This window comes from Thalassophryne amazonica, chromosome 17 (genome assembly GCF_902500255.1).
Source record: "Thalassophryne amazonica chromosome 17, fThaAma1.1, whole genome shotgun sequence".
Lineage (NCBI taxonomy): Eukaryota > Metazoa > Chordata > Actinopteri > Batrachoidiformes > Batrachoididae > Thalassophryne > Thalassophryne amazonica.
This window is the reverse complement of record NC_047119.1, coordinates 20,830,191-20,856,629: the sequence shown is the minus strand read 5'-3', so window position 1 is coordinate 20,856,629 and position 26,439 is coordinate 20,830,191. Positions and strand designations below refer to the sequence as shown.

General features: G+C 40.7%; 1 protein-coding gene across 6 annotated transcripts in view; it reads right to left on the bottom strand.

Moving 5' to 3' along the window:
* The window catches only part of prrc2b (proline-rich coiled-coil 2B), a 71,362-nt gene that overhangs the window by 18,253 nt on the left and 26,670 nt on the right, over window positions 1-26,439 (bottom strand). For 5 of the 6 annotated variants that reach the window (XM_034192348.1, XM_034192351.1, XM_034192350.1 and 2 more), the window contains exons 4-16: window positions 25,999-26,101; window positions 25,442-25,505; window positions 25,112-25,255; window positions 23,753-24,066; window positions 23,534-23,661; window positions 23,264-23,427; window positions 17,334-17,421; window positions 9,773-9,941; window positions 7,124-7,490; window positions 6,282-6,472; window positions 5,945-6,146; window positions 5,472-5,676; window positions 3,147-5,168 (exon numbers count right to left, since the gene is read on the bottom strand). In XM_034192348.1, the coding sequence (XP_034048239.1) occupies window positions 3,147-5,168; window positions 5,472-5,676; window positions 5,945-6,146; window positions 6,282-6,472; window positions 7,124-7,490; window positions 9,773-9,941; window positions 17,334-17,421; window positions 23,264-23,427; window positions 23,534-23,661; window positions 23,753-24,066; window positions 25,112-25,255; window positions 25,442-25,505; window positions 25,999-26,101 (4,161 nt within the window). The remainder of the gene's footprint in view (window positions 1-3,146; window positions 5,169-5,471; window positions 5,677-5,944; window positions 6,147-6,281; window positions 6,473-7,123; window positions 7,491-9,772; window positions 9,942-17,333; window positions 17,422-23,263; window positions 23,428-23,533; window positions 23,662-23,752; window positions 24,067-25,111; window positions 25,256-25,441; window positions 25,506-25,998; window positions 26,102-26,439) is intronic. The other variant, XM_034192349.1, reaches the window with a different exon arrangement.

Below are 26,439 nucleotides of genomic sequence, written 5' to 3'. Positions count from 1 at the left end.
TTCTGAAAGACTTCTAGTGTAATGAAACTTATTCCCCACTGCTGGGTAGTCCATCAGAGTAAATGTAAATGTTATTAAGAAATGATCAGACAGAAGGGAGTTTTCAGGGAATACTGTTAAGTCTTCAATTTCCATACCATAAGTCAGAACAAGATCTAAGATATGATTAAGTGGTGGGTGGACTCATTTACATTTTGAGCAAAGCCAATTGAGTCTAACAATAGATTAAATGCAGTGTTGAGGCTGTCATTCTCAGCATCTGTGTGGATGTTAAAATCGCCCACTATAATTATCTTATCTGATCACTGAACAAAGGAAAAAAAAAGCCACAAATCATTGAGAAAAAGTGGACGATTGAGCCGGCACTTCTCCCATCTCCGAAAAGCCTGTGAGTGCAGAGCACATAAAACACCGAAACGAAACCAAAACTAACAAAAGAAAAATAAAGCAAACAGTGACCTTGATGCTGTGATCATTTCTGCAGCGAGTCTGTGCTCTCCACAGCCACCTGCAGCTGCGTTGTCTTGACAACAGGTTTGTCTTAACTACAACATATGCGCGCACATGCACGTGCTATGACAGGTCAGTGTGGCAGGCAGAGGGTGGGAGGTGTTGTCTAGGATGCTAAGCAGTTTCCTCAGCATCCTCCTCTCTGACACCTCCGCCAGACTCCAGCTCAACCCCCAGGACAGAGCCAGCTCTCTCCTGATGAGCTTGTTATTGTCAGCTACCTTCAGCCTGCTGCCTCAGCACACTACAGCGTAGAAGATGACGCTTAAGACCACCGAGTGACAAAACATCTGCAACATATTTCTGCAAACAAAGATCTGAGCCTCCCAAGGAAGCAGTAATATGAATAATATGTATGTATGTATTGTAATACAAAGTAATATGTATAGTAATATGAAAGATACGTGTGTATTGTTTTGATGATTCAGTACAACAAATGCCAGGATTCACCAGGAAAAGGTCATAGATTCTGCCACCACTCTATATAGCAGTCACACTACTTGTGCACAAGCCGATCATAATGTCCAGCAACTTAATGGTGATGTCAGATATCCTCACCCTGCAGGTGAGGACTTTTTGCCTTCCAGGAGACTGGGAGAGGACTGGAGCACACTGATAAATTTACAGCTTTTAATTGTGCAATTTGCTTGCACAACATATGACAGTTTAAAAAAAGAAAAAAAAAAAAAAAGAAACAATTATTTGTGCTACTTATTGCCATTATTTTCAAGTATATATGCTTGAGGATGTGAAATATCAGTTTTGTTTTACCATTTAAATTACAGGTCATCAACTTTGTTCTCTTTTTAAATAAATTACAGCCTATATTGATGTGCTAATTCATCTGCAGTATAATCACACACTTATGCCAAGGAGGCTGTTTTTGTTGCCATTCATGTTTATCTGTCAGAAAGGGGAAAAAAAAAAAAAAAAAAAAAAAAAAACAGATTTCAATTTTGTCAACTCCTTAAATTGTGGCATAGATTCTGTGGAAGGGGCATATCCTGTAGTTGATCTTGATGATAAAATCAAAGTAATCAGGATCAAAATTCAGCTTTAAAGTCCAAGATCAAATGAATGACCCTGGCAGTAGAATGCACTCGAGCGTCATTCTATTGGAAAAAGTGGTATATTATTTAGTGACAAGTTAAAAATGTCCTTATGATAAATTACTCTGTTACAGCTGTCCATGTTGTCCAACTGCTCGCTGCAGGAACCAACATAAGATATGGTTAGAAGAAACAAACATGATATTCCACAACATTCTGAAAACAGACGAGCCCCAATACACAAAAATCTGAGAATTCTGACAACTGTTGGAGAGTGAGCACAGGCAACAGGCCTCAAATCTGCAGAGTTTTAACATATGCACTTTTCTAAAATTTAAAATCAACATACATTTTTTGATGCATCAACTCTGGCAGTTTGTCTTGTTAGTGTGTGATGCTCAAGTTAGTTCATACAGCTAAAGAACAAAGCTCTTAACTGTACTGGGGCTTGTTGAAGAAACACACTTTCAAAACATTTATAACATATCATAAATTAAACACCACTTTTCAATGGCATAATTACATTTGAATGGTTAGCAGCAACACCATGAGCTTCAGAAGTTTGTATGAACCAAACAGTATTTAGAAGCTGAATCTCCTCTAACAGAATTGTTCTTGCAGCATTTTGCTAAAATTCCCTCAGCTGTATGAGCATTAACTTCTTTACAATTTGCAGGTATGCCAGTGCTATATATATATATATATATATATCATTATTTACATTAATTATTAAGATCTTACTGTCTTACTTACAATTTGTACATGTTCAAGAAAGCCCCTCAATCAAGCAATCATAGACAATATCTACATTTATGAGCTTTTGACAAGAGCGGAAGTTAGCGTGCATTGTGACATCTGTGAAATGTCATTTGAGTAATTGTAGGGGTGTTATCAGGTTACAAAAACAGCGTTTCCAGTTTTAGAAGTGTTTATTTCTCGCTAGCTTTTACACATGACAAAGAGGTTATATTTACACACAAACAAGACAGTTTGCAGCTAGCTACCAGCCTATAACGTCACCATGCTAACGTCCGCTAAATGTCTTGTAAATGACTTCAGAGGTATTATCAGGTTCGAAAAACACAGTTTTCAGTTTTAGAGGTGTTTATTTCTTGCTAGTTTTTACAGTATATATAAGAAACATGTTATGTAAACACATAAATGAAGCATTTTTAGAGAGACCCGCCACTGACGTCACAATGCCACTCTACTGTGATTGGGTGTCACCTCCGCCACTCAAAAAACAAACAAAAGGGACAGATTGAAACAGAATGTGACTTTTTAACCTCTTAGAATAGGTCAAGGTTAGCCATCTTTGAACTTGTCCAAGGTCTGTGTCCCAAGAATGTTCCCTGTGAATTTGAAGACGGGCAGTAATAGGACTGGATTTATGCTGAGCACAGACAGACAGACGGATGCAGTCTTCGCAATACCTGATGGCCATAGTTTATAATAATCTGTAATTAAAACTGAAATAACAATACTGTTTAAAAAAAAAAATCTATCACAATCCTAAAACACTTCAGCTGTAACCCACAGTTAAAATTTGTTAATCTGTCAGAAGGAATGCGGTTCTATTCACCTTACCTCTTACTAGAAGTCCCACCATTCTGCCAGCTGTCATTCCTGTTGGAGGAGGAGGCGGAGGGATTATCAAGCGTCCGCGACATCTTACTTGCTTCCAGCAGTGACGGCTCTCCTTTCCTATTCTGCCGTTCCACCAAAGGTCTCTGGCTGGAAAAGCTTCTCTTGGAAAGTTCCCGTTTTTCCACAGAGCCCAGTTCACTGTGGCATGAGTCTGAGGGAACCTCACCATGTCCTTGTGGAACCACCCCTCCATTTCCACTTCGCTTTTCTCTCCAGTCACCAAAATCACTATTATCAGAGCCAGAGTCCCACTCCTCAGCCTGGTCATGCCGGGTGGGTCGAGCACCAGAGTAGTGACCACTGGGCCAGCTGTCCTCAGCACTGCTCTTGGATCGAGCAGGCCAGGAATTTGCAAAGTCTCCGTTTATGTACTCATCACTTATCCATTGATTTGAGCCCGGTTCCCGTTCTTGTCGTAAACGTCGAAAGCGTGGAGGTTTGTCCTGACGAGGTGGGCGGCGTCTCCTCAGCATCTGCCTGTCGGGGTTGTCATTGTCAAAGTAATATTCTCCTTCACGGTCATCTGTGCCATTTTCCAAAAATGAGGCAGTGAATTTGGGGGTATATTTAACCATGTCTCGATCAACTGGAGGTTTGCGGGAGTATGTCGTCTCAGCTCCAGGACAATAACCATTTTCCTGCACGGAGCCACTGCTGCTGAATTGATGCCCACGGCCTTTCCAGGTAGAAATATCTCTGGATGCTCCAAAGGTTCGACTGTAACTTCCAGAAGTGTTCAGTCTTGGAGGCAGCATCCGTCCACCAAAGCTCCTGCTGGTTTTCGTCTTTTCTCTGGCATCAGTGGCTGTCTGGTCATCTGTGTACACCTTGTTGGATCGCCAAGATTCTCGATCAGCTTTACGGATTTCTCCAGACTCTGCAAAACTTTCTCCATTTTCAGATCCTTTTTGGCGGCGTCTCTTGGGTAGTTCTTCATACTCCGAAGCTTCACTCAGGGTCTCACTGACATTGCGTCTCCGGGGCTTCCCTCTCTGGAAACCCCCCACCGTAACAATGTCCCTGGGTTGCACTCGACCTCTGCCTGTCCGCTGAGCACCACTGCTGTTGTTGTTGTAAGTCCCTCTGGGATTATCTCCACTTCTACCACCCCGAGTCCCGCCTCTAGAACTAAATTCACGAAAACCACGAGTGCGCCCTCTACCAGTTCCTCTGACTGTGCCAAAGGTCTGTTCTTCGTCAATGAAGATCCAGTTATTGCGCCGTGGCGCCTGGGTCTCTCTGCTGTCATGAAAGTCTCTGGATGACTGGCTCTTGCCAGTGTGCCAAGTGAATTCTTTAGGAGAGTCCTCACTCTGGGTGCTCAGTGGCCTGTCTGTTTTAGCAGGTGCTGGTTGCCTCTCTTCAGGTTGTTTCTCAACAACAGGTGAGGCTGAATGCCTGTTGCTGACAAGTTGATTATCTTTCTTCAAATCATAAACATTAGTAAGGACTTCCTTTTCCAAGCGGTAAGGAACAGGCTTCTCCTCAGGTTCAGGTTTAGGTTTCTCATTTTCCTTGTCTTCCACTTTGAGAGCCTTTAGAATTGGTTTCTTAATGGGCCCAGTTCTTCGAGTTAAGATGCGGCCACCTGTCTCAGAATGCTGACTGATACTACTACTTGAGCTTGTTTCAGACCACTGGCTTTTGATATGGTTTGATCCTCCTTCTTTTTTGAGGCCACCATCTCGTTTCCAATTGTCCTTAGAACTATCTAGGGTCTCACTGTGAGGCTCAGGGCAGTCTTTCAAATCTCTATTCTCTCTGTGCTCTTGTTTTGAGTATTCACTGTCTGCAGAATGCTGGTTTTCAGCCGTGGCCAGCAAACCTTCATCATTGTGTTTGTGATCTCTGCCTGGGACCCGGCACAGGTAAGAACGATGGGTTAGATCATCTTGAGGATGGTCCAAGATCTCATTGACTCTCTCTTCATAGGTATCTTGTTGTGGGCAAGTAACATCATTTCTGTTTGAGAAGAAAGAAACAAGTGAATAACAAAAACAGAAGTACACATATAGGTGCTTATATCATGAAGCAGGATTTAACATTTGAGGGACAGCTGTTAAAAATTAAACCATTAAACATCCCTTAACTTAAATATTGGTTAAATTAATGCCTGCTCTGGGTTTTACTCTCTGTGTTAACACAGCAACCTCAGCAAATATGAATTAATTAAATCCTACCAAAACATGGGAAATTTGCCTAAATTACAAAGTTTAATCTAAAAGAATAAATAAATAAGTCTCGTAATTTTAACCAATGACTGACCTGTCATCTGGCTGACCGCTATCAGAGCTTTCATGTTGTCTCTGGTAAGGTGGGGTAAAGCTTCGCAATGGGTAGGTATCTTGATTCCACAGAGGGTAAGGCTCAGTGGATGGAGTTCGTCTGTCCTGATGCAGACCAGTATGGCAGCCCTCATCAGAACCAGGACTGTTCAAATTATCTTGATGCATCAGGGATTTCATCATTCCTGTTGACAATAATCACAAGATTCAGTGGTTTACCCATCAAACATAGCATTCAATTCAATGTTACCTTTGACTCTCTTTTTAGGTTTGTAAAATCTAATTTTTAAGCACATCTGTACCATTGCAATAATCAAATTATTCCTTTCATTCAGATACCTAAAAAAGGTCATTCGCAAATTTATTTCCCCCAGGCCCAATGAATGCAACTATCCATACTCTCCAATCAGCCTAGAAATCACTTTTACTTTATTTTAGTTAATTTGTGCTCACCTGAAGACTGCACACTACCAGAGTAGTAGTCCACAGGAGACCGTCCTTGTGCCATGCGGGGATCCATGAAAGATGGCATCATCATCCAGCGGGGGTCAAACCCAAGCACATGCGGGGGATAGTAGCCACGCTGTGTGTGGTTTGAGCCTGAGGGGGCAGAATGACTTGACTGCTGCCACTGTTGCATCTTGTATACTTGTTCCTGTAGAGGAAACATTCTGAATGCAACCATAAAACTACAAATTTTCCCGACTCTTACAAATCCTCTTCTTATACACTACTGCTTAAAGTAGTGAAGTAATGTTGAAGTATCGTTAAAGTATGAAGTAATGTTCACCTGCTGCTGGTGGTGCTGTCGCTGCTTTTGAAAGCGTGACAGGATGGGTTTGGGTTGACGACTGCCGTAATCTCCAGAGGGTGAAGAGGGCTCCTGGACATCATCCTCACTGCTACGGTAGTTAGAAAATCCAGGTTCTTCATGGAAGCTATTAACAGCAGAAACATCTGGAGGGCACTCACTTCCATCTAGCAAAGGAAAGTCACATGCTTATATAATGCTTTCTTTCGCACGTTCATGTGATTTGGCATTTCTGTGTCCAAACAAACAAACAGTTATGCTTCATAATGTCATTACGTTAAAGGATAAAACACATTTTTCATAAGTTCAAGAAAACTACAAAAAAAGTCTAGATTTTAAATCTAAATTTTATATTGGTACGCTGCAAATTATTTGGTTCTTACCAAGATAAAAAAACTTTAGACTTAAAAGTGTTATCTTGTTTTAAGGGTTAATTTCTTATTTTAAGTGTTCAACATATTTATTTGTAGATTTAACCATCTTAATTCATGCCATCTTGTCAAGTGAAATTGTCTATCCATGCAGCAAGATTATTTCCCTTAGATTTACTGTTTTTATCTTGTTTATAGACACTCCTTTGCAGTGAACAAGCCACCAGGACTGAATTTTCCCATGGGAGTATCTGTTGTGGCACTCAGTCACAGTCACCTTGCACTGTTAATATGATGAACTCAAAATGAATTAGTGAGGAACTCACAGGTTAAATTGACTATATATTCCTAATTCTTAAAATAGCTTTACCTTATTTGTATAAGGTAAAGCTATTTCAAGTCTTTGTATCGATTTGGGTGAACAAGTGTACATGTAGTGTTTTTGGTTACCTTTTGTGCTGTACTGCCAGGTCTCATGGTGGGTTTTATTCGGTTCCCTATTTGGTGATCGTGGGGCCTCTTTGCCTTCTCCATCCTTCTGGTCCTCTTCTGTCTTTGACGGTTGCCTTTCAATCTTCCCAAACTTCTCATCAAGCTTTTTGAGTTTCTCGGCACAAGCAGCCAGTCGTTCCTCACGGGCACGTCTCTCCTCCTCCTCCCTCCGCCTGCGAGCCCTCTCAACAGCCTCCGACAACTCGGCTGATGCGTATTTAGCCCTGGTAGGAGCTTGCACCTGGTTCTGACGCTGGTGTTCTTCCTGGTCAGGCAGGGGGTCACCTTGGTGGGTGACATTTTGTCCGAGGCTTTTCTGCTGGGCCTAGAAATGGAGCACAGACGGTTCATAGAGATCAAGTCCCGAAGTTAGGTGTAGTATTCCCCCCCAATCATACATTTACTGCTTCTGCTTAAGCCATTAGGGGCTGTGTGAGAAACTGGAGCCTATTCCAGTGTACTTTAGGTGAGTGCACGCACAAACACAACCATTCTTTCACAAACATTCAATAATCCAATTTCTAGTTTTCAGCTCCACAGCAGCTTGAGTGGAAAGAGAGAACAGGAAATGATTTTGATTCTGACAGACTTAAAGTAAAGTAAGCAAAGCTTGTATAATGAAAAAAAAAATAATATTCTCCGTGTGTTGTTGTGGGACTGAGTGATTAAAAATCGTTCCTCCAAATGCTGCCACTGTTACTGATGTGGCAGACCAAACGGTCTGCCCTGCCTCCACTGTGCATGCATCATTTTGGAGCTCAGCAGCTCGTCTAAGACAGAGTCTCGTCACCCAAAGTGATCAAACAGATTAATGGGATTATTAACCATCAGATTATAAAGGTAAAACCTCTTAAATCATTCTAAAGTCAGTTCTAAGCAGAAATGAGGCCATTTAAGCAGAAACAAGGCGATACTCTGTGACGCTTTTAAATGACCGATGCGCAGTGAATGCATCAGCTAGCAGCTCGTGTAGCTGTGGCACTCTGATCGCTTCCTCTGTCTTTTATGATGAAATAATGCTGAATTTATGTGGAAATGATTGTTGTACAAAAGCTTCAGATATCTGTCGCTGAGACAGATGATGACTGGAGTGTAATTTTAAGCAGAAACGAGGTGGATAATCTGTGAACCGTGGCTAATGACACATGTGCAGTGAAGGCAAGGCAGACCGATTTTTAGGGTGGACCATTCAGTCGGCAACACCGGTTCTCATAGAAAATCGCTAACAAATACAAACTGTGATTATAACGACATGCCATTTGTTAATTCCTCACCAAAGAAATTATCCTGGTACTGGTAGCTCATTTTACAAGTGAAAACTCTCCAATTTCAGTTGAAATGTGCTTATACCTCGACCATATGAAAGCATGTGTGAAAGGCACACATTCACCAATGTGGAAACGGCGCCACTGTTACTATGACAATCACACAACAATGACATCTTGCCTTGGACAACCTCCTTGATTGATATTATTTAGTAAGTTCATTACTAAGGTATCACACAAGAAACATCTCATGATGGTTAAAAGTAAAGAGCTCTCTCAGGATCTTTAAAACCTTATTGTTGCAAAGAACACTGGTTACAGAAAGATATCTAAACTTCTTAATGTTCCAGTGAGCACTGTTGGGGCTATAAACCAGAAATGGAAAGAACGTCATTTCACCATAAACCAGCCATGACCAGGTGCTCCTCCCAAAACGTCTGACAGAGGAGTGAAAAGAATTATCAGAAGCACTGTCCAAGAGAGAAGAACCACTTGTGGAGAGCTTCAGAAAGACCTGGAATTAGCAGGTACAACTGTTTCAAAGAAAACGATAAGTAATGCCCTCAATGGCCATGGCCTGTATGCACGCCCCTCACACAAGACTCCAAACTCATTGAAAGTTTGCTGCACAACATTTAGACAAGCGTGATCAAACGAGACCAAAACTAAACTTTTTTGGATGCCATAATACACACCATGTTTTGGAGGTTAAATGGCACTGTACATCACCCCAAAAACACTACACCAACAGTGATATCTGGAGGTGGGAACATCGTGGTGTGGGGCTGTTTTTCAGCAATCGCCACTGGCAAACTTTATAATTGAAGACATTCTTGAAAAAAATCTGCTGCCTCAAATACAAATAATGATCTCAAATACACAGCCAACAAAACTCTCATCTGGTTTCAGAGAATGAAAATAAAGCTCCTAGAATGACCCAGTCAATCACGTGACTGGAATCCGATAGAGAATCAAAGGAAACAACTAAAGATCAGAATTCTGCTACTCTGCTTATCAACATAAATGTACCATGAAACCCATCACTATGGCAAATGCAAGGTCATCCCATCTCAACCGAATGAATAACTTTTCACGTGTGTGTGTGTACATGAGAGAGAGAGAGAGAGAGAGAGAGAGAGAGAGAGAGAGAGAGAGAGAGAGAGAGAGAGAGAGAGAAAACACTTAGTGCTATTCACTTCCTCAGTAGCTTAATCTTTTCTTCAGGATGACCAAGGAATCAGAGTATCGTGTGTTTTAGGCGTGAACAACAATATAATGAGCTTAATATATGGCTATGAAATCTCAAACAATATAGACAAAAATGAACAATATAAAGCATCACCTGGGTTTCCATGGTGGCATATCTGCCATTGTTCTTCCTTGGAAGCTCATGGTTGTGATTTTGGAAGGGGTAACTTTCTTCCGGGCCTTCCAAGGGGTAGGAGAGCTCACCTGAGCTCAGGGAAGACTGGCAGTCATAATGGTTCTCTCTCTCCCTCTCCCATTCATTCCTAAAAACACAAAGGAACTGTTATCTTTTGGAATACATATCAGTACATATGCAACTGAACTGCCTCATGCACCCCAAAACACACACAACACTTATCCAATAATGTCAATACACCAGTGTGGCTGAGATATACAGTACTGTGTAAAATGTTTTGGCACATTTATGATAAGTCCATCCTTTATGAATACTTTGCCTGTATCATGTAAGATTATCACCGAGTAACTCTTTTCTCAAAGCTGTAATTAACATTTAGTTTTATTATCAATTAATCTGTTGACTTAATTAGTTGTTTGTTCCATAAAATGTCAGTAAATTGTGAAATATGTTGATCGGTGTTTTCCCAAAATCCAAGATGATGCATGGATGCTTATTCACCATCTTTGGATGGATTTCCGTCTTTTTGCAAAATCTCGCCGTCTAAAAGAACTAGCAAAACATTCATTTTTATTTCCTCAAATCGGTGAAATGGTATTTTAGCGGAAAAACTCCAAATCGCTGAGAAATTTATCATAAAATAGTGGTGTGTTCAGGGTTCTAGCTAGCACAAACTTGCGTTACGGCCCATTACGCTATAATTTTGGACCGTTACGATTTTCAATACAGCATCTGTAATCAACCATTTCTGCAGCGCGACTCCAGTTTGAAGCGTGAGCCAGTTTGAAGCGTGAGCCATTGAATCTAAGCAATGCTTCGATTCAATGGCTCATGGCTCTTTGATTCGCTGCTCTTCAGAAGCGGTAAGTCCGCTTCTTAACCCCTCTGAAAGCCATTAAAATATCATGAGTCATTTTTGTGTGGATTAAAGTCACTAACTGGGACTCTTGTCTTGTTGCAGTCGAGAAACGAGCTTCAAACGCTGTGCGGCTCTCAGAATTAATAACTTCAAAACGAACCGCCGCTTTAAATAAAATGACACCTCTTACAAGAGTTGCAATACAGACAAACTATAATCGACTAAAACGTTTTTTCCTCGCAAAATGAGACGTGCTGCATTCTTTATAAACCTGACCTGCAGCGCAGCTGCAAGAGCTCAGCTCAGATATGGAAAGACATTCATGCCAATAATAACATATGAAAGGAAATGCTTTTGACAAAAACTAACAGCTTTTATTTCTGTTTATGTCCAGAGATCAAGGATCCACCATGTAGAGTTTATTATGTCCAGAGTTTAAGGATCCAGTAACCAATTTCATATTTATTTACTTTAAGACTCAATGTTGTTCAATTTCAATGTAATCAGCTTATAAAGCGCCAAATTACAACAAAAGCTGTCTCAAGGTGCCTCACACAGAACAGTTCAACATAAAAAAAATTAAAATAAATGAATAAAAATAAATTAATTCAAATACATAATTAAAAATAAAAGTAAAAGAATAAAACAGATAAAAAAACTATTCATAAGAAAGAGAATAAAAATAGGCTTTAAGGCTTGCCTTAAAGTACAGTAAATATTTTAAACTGATATTCATGTTTTGCACATCCATATTAATTTAGTCAGTGTGATATTCAAATATGATTTTACACAGGAGAGAAACCAGGATGTGGAACATTGGTTGATGTGTTTATACTGTGTTTATGTAGTTCTGTAAGAAGAAAATGTGACACTCTAGGTATAGAATGACTGACTAGATGCCATGTCAGTGTTCAGAGCAGACAAATAGGCTGACTGTATATGTATTTACTATAATAGTATGTATACATGGTAATGTCATCTGTGATGGCATACAAAAGTGAAGTGATCCTAAGCAGAATCACATCAGTATTATGTTATGTATCTTTATCTAGTCTGAAAGCAATTATCTAGTCTCTAGTCTGAAAGCATTATGAAGTTAACTAGTTCTTTGAATGTTGAGATTTTAACTGCCTAGTCTTTGAGCCCAATCAAAAACAAACTAAATCAATAAAGTTTTTTGCATGAGTTAGCTATATTTGTAAACTATTGTGTTGTAAGGAGAGTAGAGGCTCTTGCTTGCCTCTACTGGTGGTTGGCTCTCACTGCAGTATTGTAACACTTCCTGTTCCAGAGCACAGCGGTGTTTTGCTGTATCTGTTAGCTGTTTAATCTGCACAGTTAGATTGATCTAGATAACGATTTGTTTCACAGTGTAATCTTCACGTGCCTTAACTAAAGCACTCCCTCTGCTGAATCACCTCTAAATTATTTACACATTATTCACTTTGTCTGTTTGTAGGAATCTGCTAGCTTAGCGCAGCTACTAGCTCTTAGCCGGTTTAGCATGGTGGCTTCTCCTGTCTCTCCTGCACTTTTCTGCTCTGGGTGTGAAATGTTTAGTTATTCCTCAGCCTCCTTTAGCAGTAATGGTACTTGTAATAAGTGTAGCTTATTCGTAGCTTTGAAGGCCAGGCTGGGCGAATTGGAGACTCAGCTCCGCACCTTGGAAAATCCTACAGCTAGCCAGGCCCCTGTAGTCGGTGCGGACCAAGGTAGCTTAGCCGCCGATAGCTGCCCCCCAGCGGATCCCGAGCAGCCGGGAAAGCAAGCCGTCTGGGTGACTGTGAGGAGGAAGCATAGTCCTAAACAGAAGCCCCGTGTACACCGCCAACCCGTTCATATTTCTAACCGTTTTTCCCCACTCGGCGACACACCCGCCGAGGATCAAACTCTGGTTATTGGCGACTCTGTTTTGAGAAATGTGAAGTTAGCGACACCAGCAACCATAGTCAATTATCTTCCGGGGGCCAGAGCAGGCGACACTGAAAGAAATTTGAAACTACTGGCTAAGGCTAAGCGTAAATTTGGTAAGATTGTAATTCACGTCGGCAGTAATGACACCCGGTTACGCCAATCAGAGGTCACTAAAATTAATATTGAATCGGTGAGTAACTTTGCAAAAACAATGTCGGACTCTGTAGTTTTCTCTGGGCCCCTCTCCAATCGGACCGGGAGTGACATGTTTAGCCGCATGTTCTCGTTGAATTGCTGGCTGTCTGAGTGGTGTCCAAAAAATGAGGTGGGCTTCATAGATAATGGGCAAAGCTTCTGGGGAAAACCTGGTCTTGTTAGAAGAGACGGCATCCATCCCACTTTGGATGGAGCAGCTCTCATTTCTAGAAATCTGGCCAATTTTATTGAATCCTCCAAATCGTGACTATCCAGGGTTGGGACCAGGAAGCAGAGTTGTAGTCTTACACACCTCTCTGCAGCTTCTCTCCCCCTGCCATCCCCTCATTACCCCATCCCCGTAGAGACGGTGCCTGCTCCAAGACCACCAACAACCAGTAAAAATCTATGTAAGCATAAAAATTCAAAAAGAAAAAATAATATAGCACCTTCAACTGCACCACAGACTAAAACAGTTAAATGTGGTCTATTAAACATTAGATCTCTCTCTTCTAAGTCCCTGTTAGTAAATGATATAATAATTGATCAACATATTGATTTATTCTGCCTTACAGAAACCTGGTTACAGCAGGATGAATATGTTAGTTTAAATGAGTCAACACCCCCGAGTCACACTAACTGCCAGAACGCTCGTAGCACGGGCCGAGGCGGAGGATTAGCAGCAATCTTCCACTCCAGCTTATTAATCAAAAACCCAGACAGAGCTTAAATTCATTTGAAAGCTTGACTCTTAGTCTTGTCCATCCAAATTGGAAGTCCCAAAAACCAGTTTTATTTGTTGTTATCTATCGTCCACCTGGTCGTTACTGTGAGTTTTTCTGTGAATTTTCGGACCTTTTGTCTGACTTAGTGCTTAGTTCAGATAAGATAATTATAGTGGGCGATTTTAAAATCCACACAGATGCTGAGAATGACAGTCTCAACACTGCATTTAATCTATTGTTAGACTCGATTGGCTTTGCTCAAAATGTAAATGAGTCCACCCACCACTTTAATCATACCTTAGATCTTGTTCTGACTTATGGTATGGAAATTGAAGACTTAACAGTATTCCCTGAAAACCCCTTCTGTCTGATCATTTCTTAATAACATTTACATTTACTCTGATGGACTACCCAGCAGTGGGGAATAAGTTTCATTACAGTAGAAGTCTTTCAGAAAGCACTGTAACTAGGTTTAAGGATATGATTCCTTCTTTATGTTCTCTAATGCCATATACCAACACAGTGCAGAGTAGCTACCTAAACTCTGTGAGTGAGATAGAGTATCTCGTCAATAGTTTTACATCCTCATTGAAGACAACTTTGGATGCTGTAGCTCCTCTGAAAAAGAGAGCCTTAAATCAGAAGTGCCTGACTCCGTGGTATAACTCACAAACTCGCAGCTTAAAGCAGATAACCCGTAAGTTGGAGAGGAAATGGTGTCTCACTAATTTAGAAGATTTTCACTTAGCCTGGAAAGAGTCTGTTGCTCTATAAAAAAGCCCTCCGTAAAGCTAGGACATCTTACTACTCATCACTAATTGAAGAAAATAAGAACAACCCCAGGTTTCTTTTCAGCACTGTAGCCAGGCTGACAAAGAGTCAGAGCTCTATTGAGCCGTGTATTCCTTTAACTTTAACTAGTAATGACTTCATGACTTTCTTTGCTAATAAAATTTTAACTACTAGAGAAAAAATTACTCATAACCATCCCAAAGACATATCGTTATCTTTGGCTGCTTTCAGTGATGCCGGTATTTGGTTAGACTCTTTCTCTCCGATTGTTCTGTCTGAGTTATTTTCATTAGTCACTTCCTCCAAACCATCAACATGTCTATTAGACCTCATTCCTACCAGGCTGCTCAAGGAAGCCCTACCATTAATTAATGCTTCGATCTTAAATATGATCAATCTATCTTTATTAGTTGGCTATGTACCACAGGCTTTTAAGGTGGCAGTAATTAAACCATTACTTAAAAAGCCATCACTTGACCCAGCTATCCTAGCTAATTATAGGCCAATCTCCAACCTTCCTTTTCTCTCAAAAATTCTTGAAAGGGTAGTTGTAAAACAGCTAACTGATCATCTGCAGAGGAATGGTCTATTTGAAGAGTTTCAGTCAGGTTTTAGAATTCATCATAGTACAGAAACAGCATTGGTGAAGGTTACAAATGATCTTCTTATGGCCTCAGACAGTGGACTCATCTCTGTGCTTGTTCTGTTAGACCTCAGTGCTGCTTTTGATACTGTTGACCATAAAATTTTATTACAGAGATTAGAGCATGCCATAGGTATTAAAAGGCACTGTGCTGCGGTGGTTTGAATCATATTTATCTAATAGATTACAATTTGTTCATGTAAATGGGGAATCTTCTTCACAGACTAAGGTTAATTATGGAGTTCCACAAGGTTCTGTGCTAGGACCAATTTATTCACTTTCTACATGCTTCCCTTAGGCAGTATTATTAGACAGCATTGCTTAAATTTTCCATTGTTACGCAGATGATACCCAGCTTTATCTATCCATGAAGCCAGAGGACACACACCAATTAGCTAAACTGCAGGATTGTCTTACAGACATAAAGACATGGATGACCTCTAATTTCCTGCTTTTAAACTCAGATAAAACTGAAGTTATTGTAATTGGCCCCACAAATCTTAGAAACATGGTGTCTAACCAGATCCTTACTCTGGATGGCATTACCCTGACCTCTAGTAATACTGTGAGAAATCTTGGAGTCATTTTTGATCAGGATATGTCATTCAATGCGCATATTAAACAAATATGTAGGACTGCTTTTTTGCATTTGCGCAATATCTCTAAAATTAGAAAGGTCTTGTCTCAGAGTGATGCTGAAAAACTAATTCATGCATTTATTTCCTCTAGGCTGGACTATTGTAATTCATTATTATCATGTTGTCCTAAAAGTTCCCCGAAAAGCCTTCAGTTAATTCAAAATGCTGCAGCTAGAGTACTGACAGGGACTAGAAGGAGAGAGCATATCTCACCCATATTGGCCTCTCTTCATTGGCTTCCTGTTAATTCTAGAATAGAATTTAAAATTCTTCTTCTTACTTATAAGGTTTTGAATAATCAGGTCCCATCTTATCTTAGGGACCTCATAGTACCATATCACCCCAATAGAGCGCTTCGCTCTCAGACTGCAGGTTTACTTGTAGTTCCTAGGGCTTTTAAGAGTAGAATGGGAGGCAGAGCCTACAGCTTTCAGGCTCCTCTCCTGTGGAACCAGCTCCCAATTCAGATCAGGGAGACAGACACCCTCTCTACTTTTAAGATTAGGCTTAAAACTTTCCTTTTTGCTAAAGCTTATAGTTAGGGCTGGATCAGGTGACCCTGAACCATCTCTTAGTTATGCTGCTATAGACTTAGACTGCGGGGGGTTCCCATGATGCACTGAGTGTTTCTTTCTCTTTTTGCTCTGTATGCACCACTCTGCATTTAATCATTAGTGATTGATCTCTGCTCCCCTCCACAGCATGTATTTTTCCTGGTTCTCTCCCTCAGCCCCAACCAGTCCCAGCAGAAGACTGCCCCTCCCTGAGCCTGGTTCTGCTGGAGGTTTCTTCCTGTTAAAAGGGAGTTTTTCCTTCCCGTTGGGGTTTTTCCGTAATTATTGTATGGCTTTGCCTTACAATATAAGGCGCCTTGGGGCAACTGTTTGTTGTGATTTGGCGCTATATAAATAAAATTGATTTGATTTTGATTTGTTATATTCTGTATATACTCCTGCAGGATGGTACAACATGCCATACTGCATGAGATCACAAGAGAAATTTAACAGCTGTTTCAAGTCCAAATTTAATCCAAATAATGCACCAAAATGCACCACAGGGCACTTAAATTCTTAAATTTCGCAGCAAATAGTTGCTGTCTTTTAATTTACCAAGACTTTGGATTGCTGTCTTTTTTTTTTTCATCCTAAGCATCCATGATGATGCCTTCAAATGTCTTGTTTGGCCCACAGCCCAACGAGATCCAATATAAAGTTAGTAAAAGAATGAAAATATTCACATTTAATTTAGATTTAAGAAGCTGCAATTAGAGAATCTGGGCATTAAAAAAAATTATTATTCGATTATCAAAATAGCTGTCGACAGGTTATCTCATGCTTATATTGATAAGCTAATAATTTGTAACTATGTTATAAATGATGACTGATGAGTTCACTAAAACATAATAATGATATTGCTACATTTGGAAAAACACATTTCCTGAATATCTGCAACTAATAAGGGTATATTAACACAATTTTGGCAGACTGTTTTTGTTAATGCCACTCTATTTATAATGTAAAATAACCGTCATTCTCTGACAACGCAACATTATGTGAACAAGCAAGATGATGCCCTTCATTGTTTTTAAGACTCTAACAGGCGATATTAGGCTAGTGAAAAGGTTTATAACGTGACTGCCCCATTTAATGCAAAATTCTGAAAAGCAGTTACTATTAAAAGTAAAAATTCATACCAAAAAGAGTGTGAGCCCATTTATCATACAGATGAGCACATAGAAACAACCACATCTCACCACATCTTGTTCTTGTCATTGGGAGCGTGTTCCTCTTCATCATCACTAAACTTGAGCTTCTCACTGTAATCAACTTCTTCATGGAGTCCTGGAAAAAACAAAGTTTAACAGTTGGGTAGAGCTATATATAAATAATCAGAAATGGATATACTAGAGGTCACGTGACGCGCTTGGCAAATATGGCTGCTTGAGAACGATCGGCGTCCCCTCCGCACTTTATTTTATATTTCAGCTCAACAAGGAGCGATCATAGCTACGCAGTAATACTCTCATTTTGTTGCTAACATGCCAAACAATACGAGAAGTGCAACTAAACCGACTATGACTACGGGAATCGGGAGCGGTAAACGCTCCGAGTTTGCCGGTGCGAGTCAAGCTAATGCTAAGGCTAATCAAAGGCCTCCCCTTTCTCCACCAAGCTCTGTGGTGGAGGAGGTACACGCGCTGGAGTCTCCCGGCGTCCCTGGTGAGGTAGCACGGGAGCTCGCTAAACTCGCTGCACTCATACTGGAGAAGTCGGACAGTCATGATAAGAAACCTGAGGAGATTCGTGTTACAACAAGTGCTACAGAGAGTAAGCTCGCTGACATTGGTAACCGTATTAGCAACGTGGAGAGTCGCCTGGGATTTCTGGAGGACGCACAGGAGAGGCTGGAGACTAATCCCCCGGCTACCAGCAGGGAGGTCGAGGTGCTCAGGGAAAAGCTGGATGAGGTCGAAAATCGCGAACGCAGATGTAATTTACGTTTCGTTGGCTTCCCGGAATCCTGTGAGAACAACGACGCTGTCTCTTTCCTGGAGGGGATTATTTCGTCGCTATTTGATATCAGCTTTGTCAAGGGTTTGGAAGTGGAAAGAGCATACAGACTTGGAGCTATGCCCAGAAGCCAGAATGGTGAGCAGCCCACTCGCTCCAGAGCGATAATAGCCAGATTTCTGAGACTTCAGGATCGGGAGCGCACCGTTGAAGCTGCACGAAAGAAGGGGAGTGTAACTTGGGGAGGCCAACGCATTATGGTCTTCCCGGATTATTCCAAGATGCTGAACGAAAAACGGGCTAAGTTCAAGGACTGCAAGAAGCTCCTGCACGACAAGAACATTCGTTTTGCATTGATCTACCCAGCTATGCTCGTTGTGAAGACAGCGCAGGGACCCAGGCGTTTCGAAGACCATAAGAAGGCCATGTCGTTTATCCATTCACTCGACTGAGGTATTCCCAGCTCGCGGTGACACACGGACTCTGTGAAGACACACTACTGTGTAGACTCTGACTTTTTGATGGGCACTTCTGCCATTAAGGTTTGTTATTGTGACGGGATGAGGGCTTCTAGAGGTGAGAGAAAATGTTTTTTTGGGAGGGTCGTTTGTCAATTGTTATTCTGATAAATACAACGCTCTTTGTTGTAGCCAAAGTTAGTATAGGTTGGGATGTATAATATTATTTTGTTAGATAATAACCTGTTACCAACTCACACATAAGTGGGGGGAGGGGCTGGGATGCCTTGGGCAGCGTTAGTTAAGTGTATGTTTGCAGACTTTGATAAGGGAAGTTCTGGAGGGAGAGGGGGGGTTGTTTTTTGTTGTGGTGGGTTTTTCTCTTTTAAGTTTTGTTTTATTCTTGTCTTTATTTTTTATTTGATACCAATACAGTTTTATTCACAGCACCATTTATTGCTTGTCCATCTGATCAATGACACCTAATAATTTAAGTTTGATGAGCTGGAACGTTAGGGGTCTCAATAATGTCATAAAGAAAAGGAAAATTTTATCTTTTATTAAATCTAAAAAGTGTGATACTGTCTTTATCCAGGAGACACATCTATCTCGACAAGAATCTCAAGAGGCTCCGTTTTGGCTGGGTGGGTTTTGTTGGCTCAAGTAGCGGAACCAGCAAAAGTAGAGGTGTAGCAACGTTAATTAATAGGAATTTACAATTTAAATGCCTGAAACAGAGTGTAGATGAGGCGGGTAGGATGTTGATTATGTTGTGTGAAATTCAAGGCACAAATATTATTTTAGCTAATATTTATGCTCCCAACACTGATGACCCGTCTTTTTTTGGCCAGCTGGAAAAAAAGATTTCAGATCTGGGGGACTATCCTGTTTTGTTTGCAGGGGATTATAACGAGGTGATGGATGGAACATTAGACCGAAGCAAAAGTCTTACTCGCACAACAAGAAGAAATCAATCACTCAAAGCAATGTCTGATGCCTGCGCCCTAGTAGATGTGTGGCGGTTACAAAATCCAATGGGCAGGGACTATACTTTTTATTCCTCCCCTCATGTTTCCTTTTCGCGAATAGATTTCTTTTTAATATCCCAATCTTTAATGCCAACTGTTGTTAATAGCAGCATTGGTAATATAATATTATCAGATCATAGTCCAGTTTATCTCTCCTTGATCGCGTTTAATGCTATTACTAGAACCCCCAGGTGGAGATTAAATTCTAGTTTGTTAATGGAGGACGCTTTTATAAATTTTCTTAAATCACAAATTAATTTGTACAAGGAGACAAATATTCCTTCTGCCCCTTCAGCAGGAGTGGCTTGGGAGGCACTGAAGGCCTTTTTGAGGGGCAATATTATTCAACAGGCTTCTTTCAGAAAGAAAGAAAATATGAAACAGCTTGCCAATTTGGAGAAAAAAATCGAGATTACTGAGCAAATTTTTAAAAATGACTCCTCGTCTATCAACCTGGTCAAACTAACTAAACTAAAATATGAATATAATACAATAATGTCACAGAAGGCTGAATTTAGTCTTTTTCGGGCAAGACAGAAATACTTTGAGGAGGGAGACAAGGCAGGAAGGTTACTGGCGAGATATATCAAACAAAGAGAGGCCATGAGTGCTATCTCTGCTATTAAGGACACAAACGGACTACTCCATACAGAACCCCAAAAAATTAATGCTACTTTTACAGACTTTTATACTCAGCTCTATAGTTCGGAGTCACAGGCCTCAGAGGAAGATATTAGCAAGTTTTTGCAGAGCTTAAACCTTCCCCAAGTAACCCAGGACCAAATTGAGGGTCTAGACGCACCAATTACGGTAGCAGAAACAATTGCAGTAATTAAACACCTTCCTTCCAGTAAAGCGCCGGGCCGAGATGGGTTTACGGCCGAATTTTATAAATCTTTCCCGGAAGAATTGGCCCCAATGCTCCTAGAGGTTTACAATGAATCATTCCAAAAACAAATGCTCCCACCATCGCTATCTGAAGCTATTATAACTCTCATTCTAAAGAAAGACAAAGACCCCTCAGATTGCCGTAATTATGGACCTATTAGTTTGACCTCTTACGACAGCAAAATATCTAAAATCTTGGCCAATCGATTAGATCATGTCATGACTCACCTGATCCATTCTGATCAGGTGGGTTTTATACACTCCCGATGCTCAGTTGATAATGTTAGAAGGTTGCTGGACATTATGTGGGCAGTTCAAGATCGTCAGGACCCTATTGCAGCCATTTCATTGGATGCTGAAAAAGCATTCGATAGAGTCAAATGGCAGTACTTGCTTTTAACGCTCAAATATTTTGGTTTTAGTAACAAGTTTATTAATTGGATACAGCTTATATATATACGTCCAAAAGCATCGGTCCTCACAAATGGCATACTTGGTCCATCGTTCAAATTAGGAAGGGGCACAAGACAGGGGGACCCCCTGTCTCCCCTTCTTTTTGCAATAGCCCTTGAACCGCTGGCGGTAGCTATTCGAGGAGAAGCTAAAATTCCGGGTATTTCTATTGGCCAAAGCTGTCATAAAATAATGCTATATGCAGACGATATCCTTTTATTTGTATCTGATCCTCAAAATTCCCTTCCTGCGCTGTTCTCTCTAATCAATACATTTTCAGATATCTCAGGGTATAAGGTCAACTGGACAAAGTCAAAGGCCCTTCCACTCACTGTTTACTGCCCCAAAACATTTTTTTCCCCTGGTACGTTTTCCTGGCCCAAAAAAGGTTTAAAATATCTAGGTATTACATTTCCCCCACAATTATCTAACCTTATAAAAATTAATTTTGATCCGCTACTTGATAGTATGAAGGTGGACATAGAACGCTGGAACCAATTGTATCTTTCAATGTGGGGTATTAAAACGGTTTGTACTCTCAAATTTAACTATCTGTTACAGGCTTTACCGGTATATATTCAATCATCATATTTTAAAAAGTTTGACAGGTTGTGTAAAGAATTTATATGGAATTATAAAAAAAACCCAGGCTTAACTTGAAAAAACTACAGAGACCGGTGGATAGTGGAGGACTGGGAATCCCGAACTTACTGTATTATTATTATGCTTTCTCTCTCAGGCATTTATCTCATTGGTTTATGCCTCCAGAGAAAGCACCTCCTTGGCTTGTTCTTGAAAAGGAGGTCTCTGCTCCATTCACTCCATTTTACTGCTTGTCTACTAATCTTGCCCCTCAAAACAGGCTGCACCCTGTCATGTCGCACCTTCAAAGAGTGTGGAAAAGTACATCTCAGATTTTTAAATTTAACGTACACCTCAATCAAACCTCAGGTCTGTGGTACAATCCAAAACTTTGTATTAACAAAACCCCTTTTTTTGGAAATCTTGGTTTTTGAAAGGTGTGTCAATGTTGGGAGATCTATATGACAATGGCATATTGAAGTCATTTGAAACCCTGGCTGGGGAATTCAATTTGCCTAGACAGGATTTCTGGAAATATTTGCAGATGCGACACCTATTAGTAAAAACTTTTGGGTCTGCTGGGTCAGCCTTTTCAATTTGTAGCTTCTTAGAAGACCTCAGGAAAATAATTAGGCAAGGTCATGCAGCTTCCAATTTTTACAAGATGTTGCTAATGGAATCGGATACCTCTGACATCCACTAAGCAGGCATGGGAGAAGGACTTAAATTGTACTTTCTTACAAGCTGAATGGGAGGGGATACTTAGAAATGGGAAGAAAATATCAAGAGAGCTGAGAACTCGTTTAGTCCAATTCAAAATATTACATAGGATGTACTGGACCCCTCTTAGGTTATACAAAGTGGGCTTAGCAGATAATCATAAATGTTGGAAGTGCCAGGGGGATAACGGTACACTGCTACATATGCTGTGGGAGTGCCCACAAGTTCAGATCTTTTGGACAGCAGTTCATAGGGCAGTGGAGAAGATCCTGGGCAAGGACATTCCCTTTAGTAATAGACTTTACGTTCTAGGGGACCCCTCAATTATAAGTGCTTTGCCTTTATTTCCCTCACAGTGGGCCCAAACAGCGATTATGCTAGGGAGAAAATTATTAGTAAAGGAGTGGAAGTCTCCTATACCCCCATCCTTTTCTTACTGGCAGACTTCTCTCAGCCAACTAGCTTCTCTAGAGAGGTTATCTTTCAGACTACTGAACAGACCAGATGATTATGATCACAAATGGGGCCCCTATTTGGCCTATATTCAATTAACGACATTTTCCAGCTCAAATACTTTAGGCATTTGAATAGGTTTACACAACTAACATTGTACGCTCAGATTGGCTTGGCATAGTTGAAACTGTATGTTTAGATTTGTTTGGTACCCCCTTCCCCCTCCCCTTTTTTTTTTTTGTTGTTTACTACTGTATTTATACAGATATGCATATTGGTATATTGTATCCATAGACCATTTTAGTTTTGTATTATTTTTATCTAAATTTTGTTTGTGTGTTAAACGTTCTTGTAATTCACTGGAAGTTACTTGTCAAGGGCCGAATATGATATTATGTGGTGTGTTGTTTGTTTACTACTGATATTTGAAAATAATAAAGGTTAAGTCATTAAAAAAAAAGAAATGGATATACTACTTTTTGCATCAGACAATGAATGAAAGTGAAAGTAAAAATCACACACTATTCGCATGTTATATCTGGAATAAAAGGAGGGTACCGCAGTCTATTAAAGGTAAAACACCTTACTAACCTGCCCAGCCATCCTCACAGTCATTGTCAAGGTCATCCAGATCCTTCAAGTCCTCTGGATTGATTATGGCTGGACGTACTGGTCTGTCCCCAGGTCTCCGGATTGGTTGAGTAGAGAGTCGTGGAGGAATACGAGCAAAATGGTTCTCTCTTCTCACATCACCACTGTGATTTAAAAAAGGTAAGAATAAACATTTTCTATATTTTACGTGTCTTTTGCTCAAACTCTGTAATAAAGGAATAATTGCCCTGATGTTGTGGAAGTATTTACTTGACAAGCTCAGGTTTGGCAAAGGTCTGTCTCAAAGTAGGTTTGCTGTCAAATCGTGCTGGGGCCGCTACAGTGGGTGAGACATGCTCAGTTGTACCTTGGCCTTCATGTGACTCTTTGGAGCACATCTGATAACATAAGAGAAGAGGTCAACTTCAAGGCAAAAAAAATACTCAGAAATGACATACACTTTAAAGAGGCTCAACAAGGGCCACTTACAAATGCAGGCAACATGTCATGATAGACAGCAGTTGAAGTGTGGTGAAGCTGGTGTTGCAGTGCAGTCGGGACGGTTGTTCTGCGGACCACCTGGGCAGGTCGCAGGGAAGGTTCCTTGGGATCAAGGCTTGATGACTGAGCTACCGCAACATTAGAAGAGGTGGTGCCGGTGGCAGAGGAGGGGTGAGATGAGGCTGGAGGGGTGCCAGCCTCACCCAGTGCACTCTGTTTACCCTCAGGATCTGTTGGCAGGCCGAGGGTCAGGGATGAGGGTTGAAGGTTCCGGCCACCACCTTCCCTCCAACTCGTCACATCTTTAAACAGAGAGTCATAGTTTGCAGTTAGCAATGATGGAATTCAATGCCAAATTATTTATTAATCTCTCTCTTCATCTTCTGCCATGTCTATGTGGTGTTGAGGTTTCTGACCAGCTTTCTACATTCCTGAACCTCATCACCTTCTTCACTCCACCACCACTATCCCAACCTTCCTCTGTACTTTCACTCCATTGCTCTCTTACTAACAAACTCTTTGCCTCGTTTGGTCACATCCAGAACTACCTCCACACACTTTTCTGCACTGTCTTAGACCCGGCTCTTGATCCAGTCACTCTCCCATGTGTTATTCAGTCCAGCTTTGTAATGTTAACTAGGGTTCGATTGCACACTGTCCTATGAAAAACAAACAAAACAAAAATATGAAAGGATATGGAATTTTCTTTCACATAGCATCCTGGGGATGAAGAATTTCTCCCTACATGTATGCGGGTTATCAAAGTATTGCTAAATAGAGGTGTGCAGGATGAATGTCATGTAAAGTCCTACCACTATGAATTGTTTGTTTTTGTCTGCCTGCTTTTGTAGAGAGAGGGAGACTACAAAAAACAGAATGTTACCAGATTCAAGTTAAACAAAACATTTTGTGAGTTGTGTGGGTGAAAGAGAGACAGACAGAGATTTCTTATTAAAAAAGAAAAAAAACACTTTTGTCCATCTTGTATTTCTAATTTTACATTCACCACTTTTAATGTCCATGTCTGAGGTCCACCCATTTCCCCCTTTGAATCCTCATTTGCTTGCCTATACATGTCCATCTTAACCACTACCTGACATATCAGATTTCTTCTTTGACTCACTTTGCCTTTACTGCATGCAGCACGTCATTATTCCACTATCTCTCCTTATCTCAGGTAATCTTCCTCCTATCATCCTACCAAATGCTTTTCTACCCACTCACCATGCAACTTTCAATTCAATTTATTCTGTTTGTATAGCACCAAATCACAACAAAGCTGCCTCAACTTTCCTATTGTTCTCCCACCACTTTACACTGCCACACTTTGTGTGAGTCTATGTTTACTCTGGGGGCGGAGGCTTGGTCCGGGCCCATACGACGGATCGAAGCCGCTTCTTTCCTTGCCAGCCCTGTCCTGTTCTCCAGCTGCCTTCAGTGTGGGAAATTCCTCGTGAGAGAAGGGCTGAAGTCGGTTTGAGGCCCTTGAACCTAATGTGATGAAAACAAGAGCCAGAGAGAAAAATGATACGATTCACATCAACAGATGAGTGCCCTTCCACTAACTGTAAAACTCATTAAAATGTGACCGTAAGAAAGATGGATATCACCGTGAGTACGTCATTTGATATTCAACACATCTTGCGGTCAGTGATAAACTGATGTCAAATGACTCACCATCTTGCTCTAGTGCCTTTCCATTTAGCTGGGCCCATTGCTTTGGTCCACCTGTGTTTGTGTTCTGTGGAAATGAAGGAAACCAAGGTAACAATCATTTGGCTGTATCAGGTCTCGCTGACATTTCAGACCAAGAAGAAATAAGTTTCTCTCAGCTTTCCTACTGTCCATTTTGCCTTATATGCAACCGTGATGCAGAACCTACAGCCAACTATCTCCTCAGGGACAAGTGCTTTGGATGGTTTCCATTTCTCCCTGCGCTAATCACACCCAATTAGCTAAATATGTTTGTGAACACACACGCACGAATAAAGGATATGTATGTCACATCAGCTGTGGGAGTTGAGCACTTTTACATATTGCAAACAGGAGATGTTTTACTTGCCTACTGGATAGTTCAAATCTACCCTGCAGTGATGTACTGTACAGAGTGGTTCTCAATGTTAACATAAATTAATAAAAAGTTGATTAAGCATATATGTAATAATTTTAAAAAGCACAACATCCCACAACTAATTTATAGCTTGCAGTTTAATTTCATATATACACATACACACCTCCTGGCTGGCTACTGGAGAGGGCTTCTGAAGATTGGAGACAGTTTTCTGTAAAGCCAGCTGCGGCTGCAACTCCAGCAGCTGTGGTATAGACACAATAGAACTAGACAAAGGGTGAAAAGACAGATTTTTTTTAAAATTCAGACATCATCTTGTTGGTTACTGTATGACCAGTGAACACAAACCAATGCAGCATTAAAATATGACCTGAGACAGTTGTTTGGAATTATTCACTATGGGTGTTAACATTCCCACTGGTAGCAATGTCAGTATTTAATTAAGAGGAAACTACAGAAGCCCAGAAAGGGAGCTGTGATTTCACCTGCACTTACAACCTCAATTCCAATGAAGTTGGGACTGTTGTGCAAAATGTAAACAATAACAGAATACAATGATTTGCAAATCCTCTTCAACCTATATTCAATTGAATACACCACAAAG